Source organism: Podarcis muralis, chromosome 5 (genome assembly GCF_964188315.1).
Source record: "Podarcis muralis chromosome 5, rPodMur119.hap1.1, whole genome shotgun sequence".
NCBI classification, from domain to species: Eukaryota; Metazoa; Chordata; class Lepidosauria; order Squamata; family Lacertidae; genus Podarcis; species Podarcis muralis.
Genome location: NC_135659.1, coordinates 8,140,084 through 8,153,912, shown reverse-complemented (window position 1 = coordinate 8,153,912; position 13,829 = coordinate 8,140,084). Strand labels below are relative to the sequence as shown.

Sequence of the window (13,829 nt, the reverse complement as noted above, 5' to 3'; positions counted from 1 at the left end):
CCCCCCCCTCCATGCTACTTTCCCAATTAAAATCATGTCTGCAAGCTATTTGCCCTTCAGGAGAGAAATGCTTACAGGTGTCTGTAAGATACCTGTAATACCTCCTTGGTAGTATGGGAGCTGTATCAGTGGCCCATCTGCTGAACGCAGGGCAGCCTCACCCCATCAAACTGCATCTGAGACTGCAAGGATGTTTCTCCAGGTGTTTCCAGATTAGAACTTCCATAATCTGACCATTAGCATGCTGGCTGAAGCTGATGAGAGTTCAACAGCATATGGAGTGTTAGAGATTCTCTACTTCTGACTTAAGAGCTTCAGTGAGACTAGGACGATATTAAATTTGCTTTGTTCTCAGACAATCCAAGACATCTATGGAGCAGAATCAGTCCCTTTTCACATAGCTCTTTCTTAGAATCCCTTTCTTAGGTCAGCACTTCCTAACTGTGTGTACTGAGAAACATTCATTTCACCTGTTTTGTGGTAGGCTCTATAAAGAAGACAACTTTACACATTTATGCTGCTAAAACCCTTATATTTAGTAATGAATTACAGCTATACCTACAAAGTGACTTATTCTTAGTTGCCTTCATTTGGAGAGTTTTCAAAACGGAGTGTTACAGCCTTTTCAATTTTGTTACATAGGAAAAGGAAGAACTTCTTCCTGCATTACACTTGCAATTCACGCTGCAAAGTTAGCTTGCAATGACCCGCATCCTATTTTGCCCGTGCTAATCCCACGTATGTTTTCTGACAAATTTAAGGGACCGCAGCCATGGAGCGTCGACTGAACGTTCACCCATTTTGTTTGCTCTGGTATGGATTATTTGGTGGGGAGACACAGCTATGAAGCTGGCTCAAACCAGCCACTCCCGTAGAAAGCTACAAATCTATTTCCTTCTACCACAATGGCAGAAGAAAGAACTGATTCTGAGAACAAGAGCAAAGTGCCCTCAGCCCAGGGCTAGGCCTTTCTTCGAGACACTGCCCTACAGGAGCCCAAGTCTGAATATTAGAGAAATCACTTATGAAGTCACAGCACTCAAAGCTTTTTGCTTACCAAGCATACCTGGTGCAGAGCTGGAAGCAGAATGCTCTACAACCTCCTGAACTCCTTCGATGTTCTCTTTGTTTTCAGCCTGTTTTTTCAAGGTCCTGGTCTTGGAAGGAAGCATGGGCAAACGAGGCAAATATGGAACTATGGATGAAGAAGATGCTGTCCTTCCAAGCTCTTCTGCCACTTCTGTAAGAAACGTCAGGGGAATAGTTGGAACAGAGAGCAGCAAAGGAAGAGGAAAGCAGACCTGGGTGCTAACGAGAGGCACTGGACAAGGGAAAAAGAAACATCACTGAGAGATTCTAGGAAGAGACTGAATTCAAGTATAGAGAGAGGGGTCAGTTCTAAGGGTCTCAAAATGCCACAACAGCAACATAGACTGTTGCAGGAAACAAGAGGTAAGCTTTCACCAAGAAGCAAACAGTGCCTAGTACTCAAGTTTTCTATCTCGCCTGGTGCACAGAAATCAGAGGAGAGAATGAACAGAGGATGGAAGCAGCAGTGGAAAAAAGTGCGGACTACTCTGAGTCGCCCTGTGCAACGCAGAGAAGGTAAGAAGAGATATGAATATTCCCTCTGGCCTGATGCACATTCTGTCACAGAAAATAAAACCTGCATCTTCCCTGAGATACGTGCTCCTTCCTGCCTAGGTTTGCACAGGACTCAGAAGTGTGGGAAGAAGCAGCACAAGTAACCTCAAGCTTCCTTCCAGTGTTGCTTCTAGGTTTTCTACAAAACCATGGTCAGCTCACCCAGAGTGGTGGCCCAGGCCTGCTGGGACTCTTTTGCCCGAACTCAGTGCATGCTCTGCAGGGGAAAACTGAGGAGCTACTCAATGAATGGCAGTATTCAACGCAATTTTTGTGCTAGCACAAGGATCAGCACTAATGCAAGGGGATTCCCCACTTCCCCTGGGTGTGCACTGTGCACAGGAGGCTAGGGGGATGGAGAGGTTTGCAGAAGCACAAGACAGAGGTGCAGTACCAGTGGAAACTGCATTTCCTCCTGCAGAGTTCCCTGCACATATCACGTACCTCCATCCATGTGTAATAGCAATCTGAGCAGGTTCAATTATAGCTCCCTGCTTATGACTCATCTTAAGCAAAACTAAATACAATAGGAGATCTTATCACATGTCACATCCATTTGGGATCTTAAAGTGGAGCTGTTCACAGCTTCTGGCTACATGTTTAAACACATCTCTGCAAACATGAATACTAGAATTTTAGATAGAAAAGCTAGGTTGAAGCCACCAGGAAATTGAATTTTTCAGAAAGTCATGATACACAAGAAACAGGAAAGGGCTTATTTGTGGCACAACTCTTCCTTTCACCGACTTCCAACCCCAAGATTTTTTTTTACTTTGGCCCAGCAGATTTAATCATAAACCGTGATTTTGTGTTAAAAGAATGAGTTGCTGTGTGTGTGCTTTCCTCTTCTTTATGCATGAAGGATGAAGTTTTAAAATTTTCCATTTCTGGCTGTGAATAAATGGGCTGTCTCCGCATTACAGGAAACTGGCTTATTTGAATCATAGCTAGTTCTATCAAACCAGCATCAGGACTGTAACTTAATATTCTGGTTTACGAACTAAGCAGTTTAAATAAACCAGTGTTTCCCATATTCAGCTGTTTACAGGAAAATGATTTGTTCACAACTGTGAGGTGTTTTAAAGCTTCTCCCCTCACGCACACAGAGGTGTGATCCTGAGGCTTACAGATGCTCATCCTCATAGCGCCAAACCACAACTTAAGAATCCATTTTCCCATAAAAATCCAGAGGTCAGTTTGAAGAAACGGCCCCAGAAGCTATCAACTGCTAGAAAGGTGAGGGAAAACATCATGTGTTTTAGAAGTAAACATTTATAGAAAGTTGAAAGATAAGGAAAAAAGATTCTCACCTTCATTGATGCTAGAATCATGGAACATGGTTTCAAAGGCTTGATGAGTCTCAGCAAATGAAGGCCTGTCTAGGGGATTCCATTTCCAGCCTAAAGCACGAGAGAAGCAGAAAAAAGTTCTGTGTCTTGGCAACATGGCAAGCAAAGCAGAAGGAAAATCTTCTGAACTCCTCCTCCTGGCCATATCCCAAGGTTTACTATGTCGCAATAAATGATGGTTTAGCAGACATGCAAATGAAACCATGTTCTATAATACAGGATTTTACGATCCTATGTTTGGCGACTTCTGCAAGCCCTAGACCTCTGAATCCCAATCCATTATTGGTATTATGAAAACTGGATTGTATTTGTTAAAAAGTGACGAACCACCCTGAATTCAACATCTCTTGGCAATGGAAGAATATTTGATCAAAACAGGCTCCAACCTCCCTATTACTTGCTTGACCTAACGTCTTAATCATATCAGCATCAAGCAGCCTTTCCATTTGCTTCTGAAATGTTGTCTCCTGCTTGGTAAGTAATACCAGACATAATACTGCACCCTACCGGACACAGTAAGGTAAAGGGACCCCTGACCATTAGGTCCAGTCCCGGATGACTCCGGGGTTGCGGCGCTCATCTTGCTTTACTGGTCGAGGGAGGCGGTGTACAGCTTCCGGGTCATGTGGCCAGCATGACTAAGCCACTTCTGGCGAACCAGAGCAGCGCATGGAAATGCCATTTACCTTCCCGCCAGAGTGGTACCTATTTATCTACTTGCACTTTGACATGATTTCGAACTGCTAGGTTGGCAGGAGCTGGGGCAGAGCAATGGGAGCTCACCCCGTCGTGGGGATTCGAACCGCCGACCTTCCGATCGGCAAGCCCTAGGCTCTGTGGTTTAACCCACAGTGCCAACTGCGTCCCTGGACACAGTAAGGTAAAGGTACCCCTGCCCGTACGGGCCAGTCTTGCCAGACTCTAGGGTTGTGCGCTCATCTCACTCTATAGCCCGGGAGCCAGCGCTGTCCGCAGACACTTCCGGGTCACGTGGCCAGCATGACAAGCTGCATCTGGCGAGCCAGCGCAGCACACGGAACGCCGTTTACCTTCCCGCTGGTAAGCGGTCCCTATTTATCTACTTGCACCCGGGGGTGCTTTCGAACTGCTAGGTTGGCAGGCGCTGGGACTGAACGACGGGAGCGCACCCCGCCGCGGGGATTCGAACTGCCGACCATGCGATCGGCAAGTCCTAGGCACTGAGGTTTTACCCACAGCGCCACCCGCGTCCCTCTGGACACAGTACTGTACGCCTAAAAGGCAAGTTACTGGTGCCTCGGAATTTAGAGCAGTCGCCAGAGTCTTGGTGTTCTGCAAATTGAAAAATATCCAGAGGTCTACATGCTTGGTTACAAAGAAATTTCATTTGTTGTTTGTGTTTAACTTTACAAAAGTTGAAAAGAATAATGAGGAATGCCTGGTGGTTTTTTTGGCAATTCCTCCCACCCTACTACAGTCCTTGCTGCGAAGGGGCTCCCGATTCTCCAGAGACGCTTTTTGGAGGGTTCAGGAAGTTGCAGTGAGGAGGAGGAGGGCTCTCTGCTTCTATGGCCTTTTATGCAAGCAACTTTGGATCCAAACCCCATGGTTTTTGTCAGAATTGTCTTTTTCAAGAGTTTTCCCCTGTGTCACCATGAGGCAAATAAATTAATGGAAATCCCCTAGATGCTATTTCATACAACACTGATGCTGTTGTATTACGTGACATGGAGTCTCCACAAACCCCTAAGCGGAAGTTTGTGTCAATGGACCCGTCTTTTGCTTCTGTTGATTTTTTACATAAGATGTCAGCTGGTAACGACTCTCCTGCATTGTGGACAAGGGACTGGTTGCATGCCAACAGACTTACTCCCAGCTCTATATGCAACCTGTCTGTTACGGCAAGTCGGCAGGACTGCCAGTCCTCCGGCATGTTCTCACGATGTCTCCAATCTACGTTTTGTTACTAAAAGTAAAGACGAGAACGCAATACTCACATGCTCTCATGAGTTCGTAGACTTTTGGGGGGCAACCTTCAGGTTGTTCCATCCGGTAGCCTTTCTCCAGTAGATCATAAACCTGAGAGAGGTCAATGCCAGGGTAAGGTGACATTCCATAGGTGGCAATCTCCCACAACAAGACTCCAAAGGCTGCAAGTTAAACAAAGTCATTTTTAACCTGATATTCCTCTCATTTCATAGAATCACAGAATTGTAGAGTTGGACGGGACCCCAAGGGTCATCTAGTCCAACCCCCTGCAATGCTGGAATCTCAACTAAAGCATCCATGACAGATGGCCACCCAACCTCTGCTTAAATACCTCCAAGGAAGGACAGTTCACGACCATTAACCAGTGTTTCCTAAACTGTGGCAAAAGGCAGCTTTTTTAGAACTACTGCTTATAAAGCAGAGGGAAATTGCACACCGAGGAAAATTTGTAGGATTTGGGGCTGTTGTTCTTTGATGTGGCAATCTAAATTAATCAGAGTACAGTCATACCTCAGGTTGAAGTTGCTTCAGGTTGAGCGCTTTCAGGTTATGCTCCGTGGTGACCCGGAAGTAAAGGAACGTGTTACTTCCGGGTTTCGCCACTCACGCATGCGCAGATGGTCAAAATGACGTCACGCGCATGCACAGAAGCGGCTAATCGCGACCCGCACACACGAGGGTTGCGTTCGCTTCAGGATGCAAACGGGGCTCCGGAACGGATCCCGTTCGCATCCAGAGGTACCACTGTAGGTTCTTAAGCCTCAAATTCAGGTTATATTGCAGGGAAAGCCACAAAGTAATTTTAACTACCCACCGGCAGACAGATGTTAATCAAAATGTGGTAGAAAGGTTTCCCACCCATAAGAAAAATTATGTTTATGGTTTTGAAGAGATAAGAGGCACTTCAATGTTACAATGTTCTTTGTGACAGCCCCAGCTACCCCACTGGCTTGTGCTCCATAAGCGAAAAGGTCTTACCTTTAGGTGGTGTCAACAGTTCTCTACAACCTGACTATGAGGTTTCGGGCAAAATACATTTCTAGCTGTATTAGATTAGAGCTCATTCTAAGAATACCAGGGCAGCCCACATTTAAATGTACACAGGGACTCCATGCGTAAGAGCAATGTTCTCCCTTCTTACCCCAAACATCTGATTTGATTGAGAATGTGTTGTAGGCCAGACTCTCTGGGGCTGTCCATTTGATAGGAAACTTTGCTCCAGCGTGAGCTGTGTAAGTGTCTCCAGTCATCAACCTGCTTAATCCAAAGTCAGCCACTTTCACCACGTGGTTTTCTCCAACCAGACAATTGCGAGCTGCTAGATCCCTGTGTAAACAAAGACACTGCAGAATGACGACCTCTGGTGCCATCAAGATTCACCCTAAATCTTCTGGCACAGATAAGTGAATATGATTTTACAGCTCAAAACTGGGTGCACAGGAATATATTTAGCCATTGTGGTTCTAGAGGTCTGCTTACAAACATGTGGAGCTTGATCAATGCTTCAGCGTTTGAAAGGTACAGCTTTGGTGCCTGGCATGCTTGTTCTCTGTTCGCCTCCATGTTTTATAACACCCAGGGATGCATCGCTAACATATCCACTGTGTCTCTCAAGCAATCAAAATGAAGGCAAGGATGCTGTGCAAATTGCATGCTATAAATTTGCATAGTTTGAGTGCAGAATCCACAGCTGGGGACAGGTGGTAAAGAATGTGAGCTGTGCAAAGTCTGTATTTGTGCCTCATTATTTCACTTCTTTGGAAGGACAGATCGTGAAGCTGAGACTCCAAGACTTTGGCCACCTCATGAGAAGAGAAGACTCCCTGGAAAAGACCCTGATGCTGGGAAAGATTGAGGGCACAAGGAGAAGGGGACGACAGAGGGCGAGATGGTTGGATACTGTTCTCGAAGCTACCAGCATGAGTTTGACCAAACTGTGGGAGGCAGTGGAAGACAGGAGTGCCTGGTGTGCTCTGGTCCATGGGGTCACGAAGAGTTAGACACGACTAAACGACTAAACAACAACAACATTTCACTTCTTTAGAGCAAAGGCCTGAAGCACTGTAACCAAGTTGTACCCTTTGCAACAAGGCCAAAGCTTCTGCCAAGATAAATGGCACTCCCTCCCTTGACATGGAACACTTTTAATTAAGTACACTGCAAGCATGAAAATGGGCTACAGTAAATCAGCTTCTGGTTGCTATTAAACAGTCAGTGACAGTCTCCGCTGAGCGCAGTAAATCTTACTATGCTATCATGCTGAGCAATCATCTTATGTGAACCTTTGAAATTCAAATCAGAGAACAGGGAAATAGAAAGGTACTTGAATACTATTTGATTCTGGTCTAAAGAGGCTTAGTTTCCAAATTCATGCCTCTTGAACATGCCAAACAAGGCAGCAATTTGGATGACAGACGACAGTCTACTGCAGTAGAAGAATGTACCCCAAAACAAAGGCCCTTTCAGAATATAAACTGTAGTCGCTATTCTCTGAGGGACTCGTGGAACTCTTAAAACACCAAAGGAAGAACAGTTGAGATACAGCTATTGGACAAAAGCATATGCAAATCAATTCATAGGGGAGGCAAAACATGCTGGCAGGGTCATCCTGCACTGAAACACAACAAGAAAATATGAGTTCTACATGCTACCTAAGTAGAGTAAATTTCCTTGATTTTACTCTAGAGTAAACACCAGGATTTCCATTTCCATGCAAGGACTTAAGTGACGAAAGATACAGGAGTGGAGAAAACGGGGGACGTGGAGAATTCTTTTTTTGTGGGGTGGTGGGGTGGTATGATCACAGGAGAGACACTGAGCTGCATAGGTAACAAATTATTCACCGCTGCTGCCCAAAGTGTTCTCCTAACTTGTCTGAGGCTTCAAATATTTAATCGAGATATTTAACATTTTAAACTTCTTTTCTCAGAGGAAACTTGCTATGTTTCCCCTCACGTGAAAGCTAGAAGCTCAGGATTGTTTAGAAAACCTGAAATATGTTAAGCTCTGTCTAGGGAGAATGGCTGGCACAAAGCTATTCTGTTAAGGAGGCAATTGCCTCGTGACTAGAACTTGCAAGAGTTCTCCTTAAAAGCATATAATCAGATCTTATCAAAGTTCCTCATGGAAGGTCACCCAGACCCACACGCTCACCCTCCTTTTACAAAAGCCAAGACATTCTGCTAACCTGTGGATGAAGTTTTTCTTCTCCAGGTATTCCATGGCAGAGGATATCTGGGTAGCCATATACAGCAGGACAACAGCAGTTACTTCCTCCCGATTGCACTCCCGCAAGTAATCCAGCAGGTTCCCATACGGCATGTATTCTGTCACTATATAAAACGGGGGTTCCAGAGTACACACACCTGGCAGGAGGATGGTAGAGTCTGGTAAGGTTTATCTCTTACTGCAGGTACAATCTTCTAACGCGACTGAAGCAGAGAGTCCCCAAAATGCTGGAACAGCAGGTAGTATTAAGGTAAGGTGTGTGGGGGTGTGTGTGGTTATGTTCAAGTTTCCAAGGTAAGCACTGATTTTCCTATTTCCAAAGTGTCATAGGGAAGGATTTCCACACAATAGGATTTGGATAAACAGAACAAGGAAATAATCAGCCAAGGAAATAAAAAGAAACATGGTTAAAGTGGCACTAAGCTTGACAGAGGAGGCAAAAATGGACTATTTTTCCAGAATTAAAAGCTTCCTCACTCAGGGAATGGATATTATGCTGACGGCTGTTCCTGTGCAGTGCCTCTGGTTCAGAATTGGGACTGCAGTAAAGGGGAAAACAAACAAATAGACAAAGAGACTTTGTCCTTCCTTCCTTCCTTCCTTCCTTCCTTCCTTCCTTCCTTCCTTCCTTCCGCTGCAGGAATGTCCTGCCATTTTGATCCACAAAGAAGTCACCACAACTGGTTGCAAAAAGGTCACATCTAGCATGATCCACTAGGGATGCGGGTGGTGCTGTGGGTTAAACCACAGAGCCTAGGCCTTGGCAATCAGAAGGTCGGCAGTTCGAATCCCCGCGACGGGGTTAGCTCCCGTTGCTTGGTCCCTGCTCCTGCCAACCTAGCAGTTAGAAAGCACGTCAAAATGCAAATAGATAAATAGGTACCACTCTGGCGGGAAGGTAAACGCCGTTTCCGTGCGCTGCTCTGGTTCGCCAGAAACAGCTTAGTCATGACCCGAAAGATGTACGCTGGCTCCCTCGGCCAATAAAGCGAGATGAGAGCCACAACCCCAGAGTTGTCCGCGACTGGACCTAATGGTCAGGGATCCCTTTACCTTTACCTTAGCATAATCCACTAAACCCCACAGACACATTAAATGCAACTTCTCTATTGCTAATGGAATAAAAATGATCTCCAACTCAAAAACTAACTAAGCTTTATCACAGCAGCTAAGGACCTAGATGAAGATAAATACCATTTGAACATAGTGGGACACAGTGAACTCATTCCTGTGCAGTAAGCTAGTATGCAGAACCAGATATCTCATTCACCCTAACAGTGAAAACTCTGAAACTGAGCTGGAGAGGAAAGGGATTCAATAAAGACATAGGCCAGTGACAGAGACCATGTCCCAAGTTCAATGCTCAGCATCTCACACTACATGGAACACTGGGGAAAACCTCTGCCCAAGACCCTGGAGGTTCACTGAAGTCAGAAGAGACAATACTGGGCTAGGTGAAGTATGGATCTGACCAGTTTCATTGTTCGAAGAACTTCAGTTGCCCATATTGCCACCACCTGGTATCCATTTAGTTTGAGACTTCACTCTGCAAGGAACTATACACAACTGCAAGGTCTGGGGACGGATGATCACTGGTTGTCTGAGACCATGAATACATCACTATAACCTCGCCCCAGTTCTCCTTATATAAAGTGGGAACAATTGTGATCTCTCCAGTTATTCTATGGTAAACAAGATTATAAAGTACTTTGCGCAGCTATACAAGCCATTTAAAAACTCTAGAATGGATCATTGTGTCTCAGTGGAGACAAAATTCCTTGGCCCAGAAGTGGAATGTGACATACAAGCCCTACCACACAAGCATCTGTTTCATAAGGGGTGCAGTACTGATCGTTGAAGTTCTTTGCATTCCCAGCATTTCTGCATTTTGCCTTACTATGGCAATGTAAATCACAAGAACTGTGAGAAATATCAACATACAAAACTGGAAGTGTAGAACTTAATGGATCAGAACGTGAGAAGAATTCAGATTATGTAGCAGCAGTCACTAGACTCTACAAAAACCAAAACCAAACAACAATAAAGTGGGGCAAGGGACCGTCAAGCTCCCAATCCTATTTCACTTGTGCCTTTTCAATGTGGATTCTGCTTCCTCTGAAACAGCCTAACAGTAATTCTGAAAATTGCCTAACGTAAAAAAAATGTCATATCACTCACTCAAAATGTGTAGAGCTTTGCACTACAAAGCATTTCACATGTTCCAGAAAATAAAATAAGGCACGGAATTTTTTTCTAGTGCCCCTCCAGGTTTCCAGTTTTTCCACTGGAAACATTTAAATATTCTCAGGAAGTAAAGGGGGGGGGGACAAAGTTGCTCCATTCTCCCCCTACCCCACACATCTCTGGGAGGCTATTAGCTCACATAAAATACAACTACAATGTTTGGACCCATGTGTGTTTTGTTTTAGGTGCATAACCAGAATGGCAATATTATTTCCAGCGTATAGCAGTCCAGAGACAGGGTAGTTATACCCAATGGGTAAGACAGGTACAATCTTACAAAATGTAGGATTTACACACTTAGAGCTTTGTTCAAATTTGCCAAAGTAAACATAATTTGGAAGGCCTACTCCAACTGTTCTTGAAGGGCAGGTTTGTTTAGCACAACAGTATTACTGTGAATGAATTAAAACAGAAAGCAAAACACATTACTGTATGGTCATATTAGTGCATTTACCTAATAACTGCACCAAATTTGGATGCTTGATTTCCTTCATAACAGAAGCTTCTTTCAAGAATTCCTCCACTTCCATTGTATCTTCCTGAAAGTGAAAACAACTGCAATTAATTTAAATAGAGATTATGGAATAGACTTCAATGGCATTTGCCAAAAAAGGGAACACAACTGTAGAAGAGTAAGCCACAATTAAAAGGGAATGCAACTTAAAAGGAATGATTCAAGTTACTGAAAATGTTTGCTAACTTGTCAACGCAAAGCTTTGAGGTAGGATTAGTAATGCAGATATTTGTACAAAACATCACAAAACAAATTAAAAAGAACAGACTCAAAAATACAGCAATTCAATCTAAAAACCAGCAGTAAAACAGAAAGCAAACCCTAACCAAAAATATTAATCTGATTAAATTATACCTGAAAGCCTAGACCAGCCTGAAATTAATCCGCTAAAAGCAGGTGTAAACAGCTAATATCTTACAGTTTGTTTAACAAGGAAGGCAAGTATATTTCCCATGGAAAGGAGTTTCATGATAGCACCACCACTGAGAAGGCCCTGTCTCGTACCCACCAACTGTGAGTCCCAGGGCCTCCATGGGTGATCTCATGTGGGTGCAGGCAGACCTGCAAATAACACCATCTCTCTATTTATTTAATATAATGCATGATGCAGGTGGGTATGGGGTGTTAGGAGATGGGCAGGACCTCTGGTGGGGGACACGTAGTTTGTGCACCTTTGGTCCCACCCTGCATTCAGCTCATCTGTGGCTCCAAGAAGCTTTCAGCATGCAACAACGGGCCACACCCCAGGAACAGCTTTGACTAGTCACTAAACCAGATGAGGGTAGCCCGTGTGTCCCAAACCCTCGGTGGGTTAGGGACTTCACCTGTATGCAAAAACAGGCTCTGCCAGATTGAGGGAATGAGATCAAGAGTGGGTCCGGCAGTCAAAAGGGTGGTTTCTGCACACGCTGTCGAGAGAGGTGATGGGCCAATGGTGCTCGTCAACCTGGGAAGGTAGCCCATCTAGGAGAAGGAAAACTCTGAGCCTAAACATCCGTTGTCTTGCAAGGTGTCTCTGGGAGAAGAAAGGGCTAAGGAGTAAACCCTACACAAATCTGGAGTGGTCTAAGCAGTTGGATGGCACCTTGTATGTCTCCTTCTGGCACCTCCTGCAACCAAGCTGGTGCCAAACGTATTGCTCTGATTTCCCTTGGACCACATCAGTGAGGCTGAGGGGGGGTCTTGTTGTCTGGGCAGCCTGGGACCTCCAGGCACACTGCCCAGTCTTGTGCCTTGGGGAGGTCACTTCGGTGCGGCTGATGCAGAAAAAAACAACACGATTTGATTTCACCCCTGGAGGGGCACTCCATTGTCTCTTGAGACAGACGGATGCCAACAGCTGCTTGATGCCAAAACTGGTTTATAAGTGACTTACAAGTATAAAAACCGATCAAACGAGGTTTAAAATATAAATACAATTCCTTAGCAACATACCTTGAGTGTTTTCACAGCAACTGTGAGATTGTATTTCTTCCATACCCCAACATACACTTCTCCATACTGTCCTCCACCAAGTTTGTGCTTCATAGTGATATCAGTCCGTTCCATCTCCCACTTATCATGGATGGGGGAGACTCCATAGACTGTGGGCTTATTGCACTTTGGTGCTGGGTAGTGCAAGGTTGTCACCAGGCCATCAGCTACTGTCGAGTGATGGTGAACTAGCTCTGCCAGAGTATTGAAACGGCTTTCGGCTGTCACATACACCTGTTAAAGAGGGAATGAAGAGCTGATATGAACCGGACAAGAAGGAAGAAGATGTGAAAGTCCAGAAAGGGGCTGGGGAGGAAAACTCAAGTTTCCCCAGAAGCGTGAAATAGAAAAATGGGAAGGTAAGAAACACAAAAATGCTCTTATGAAATATTTTCTCATTTAAGAATGATCAAAGAAATGTCCTTTAAAATGTTTTACTGTAAGACTGTTATAGTCACATCACTCCACTGCAAATCTCTCAGATACAAGATTCAAAGGCAGTTTGGTAAGCAATGGTGTCTGCTGCTGTGTCTAGCTGGATTGCTAAAAAAACCAGCACGCTGAGGATTTGACCCTGGAAAAGTACTTTTAAAAGTTGCAGCATAAAGAGCATCTTTTAAGTATCTGGTCCAAATATGCAATGTAAGAGTCTGCCAAATATATTGCTCCAGTAATACGGTGGGAAAGACTTCAGAATCACATAGCCTCTCATGTCTTTGTTCTCACTTGCTTCAGATTTCACTGTCTTCCACACCAAGTGAAAGTATGATGCAAAAATTGATAAAATCAAGCAGCAAACTAACACGTGAAAGACTAAGAAAATCCTTCCATTTCCTAAGATCTATTTAAGGTAAAGGTAAAGGTACCCCTGCCCATACGGGCCAGTCGTGTCCGACTCTAGGGTTGTGCGCCCATCTCACTTAAGAGGCCGGGAGCCAGCGCTGTCCGGAGACACTTCCGGGTCACATGGCCAGCGTGACGAAGCTGCTCTGGCGAGCCGGCACCAGCGCAGCGCACAGAAACGCCGTTTACCTTCCCGCTAGAAAGCGGTCCCTATTTATCTACTTGCACTTAGGGGTGCTTTCAGACTGCTAGGTGGGCAGGAGCTGGGACCGAAAGACGGGAGCTCACTCCGCCGCGGGGATTCGAACCGCCGACCATACGATCGGCAAGTCCTAGGCACTGAGGTTTTACCCACAGCGCCACCCGCGTTCCTTGTAAGATCTATTTAGACTTTCTTAATAAGAATTACTGTTATTTATATGCCGCCATCGGACTGGGTTGCCTGGAGAGCCATGTTTTAGACATTTAAAAAAAATTGCCCAGGCTTTTAACTGATTTTATATCTACAGCTTTTGTATTTTTACTGTTGCTACAATAACTGCTTTTGTTTCTGATGTTTTTGATCT

At 44.7% G+C, this 13,829-nt stretch overlaps 1 protein-coding gene across 6 annotated transcripts in view; it reads right to left on the bottom strand.

Annotated features, from left to right (window-relative positions):
- Positions 1–13,829, bottom strand: part of ABL2 (ABL proto-oncogene 2, non-receptor tyrosine kinase) — a 53,163-nt gene that overhangs the window by 4,135 nt on the left and 35,199 nt on the right. For 2 of the 6 annotated variants that reach the window (XM_028732360.2, XM_028732364.2), the window contains exons 4-10: positions 12,382–12,654; positions 10,888–10,972; positions 8,149–8,326; positions 6,103–6,287; positions 4,970–5,122; positions 2,955–3,044; positions 1,058–1,321 (exon numbers count right to left, since the gene is read on the bottom strand). In XM_028732360.2, the coding sequence (XP_028588193.2) occupies positions 1,058–1,321; positions 2,955–3,044; positions 4,970–5,122; positions 6,103–6,287; positions 8,149–8,326; positions 10,888–10,972; positions 12,382–12,654 (1,228 nt within the window). The remainder of the gene's footprint in view (positions 1–1,057; positions 1,322–2,954; positions 3,045–4,969; positions 5,123–6,102; positions 6,288–8,148; positions 8,327–10,887; positions 10,973–12,381; positions 12,655–13,829) is intronic. The other 4 variants (XM_028732363.2, XM_028732365.2, XM_028732361.2 and 1 more) reach the window with 3 other exon arrangements.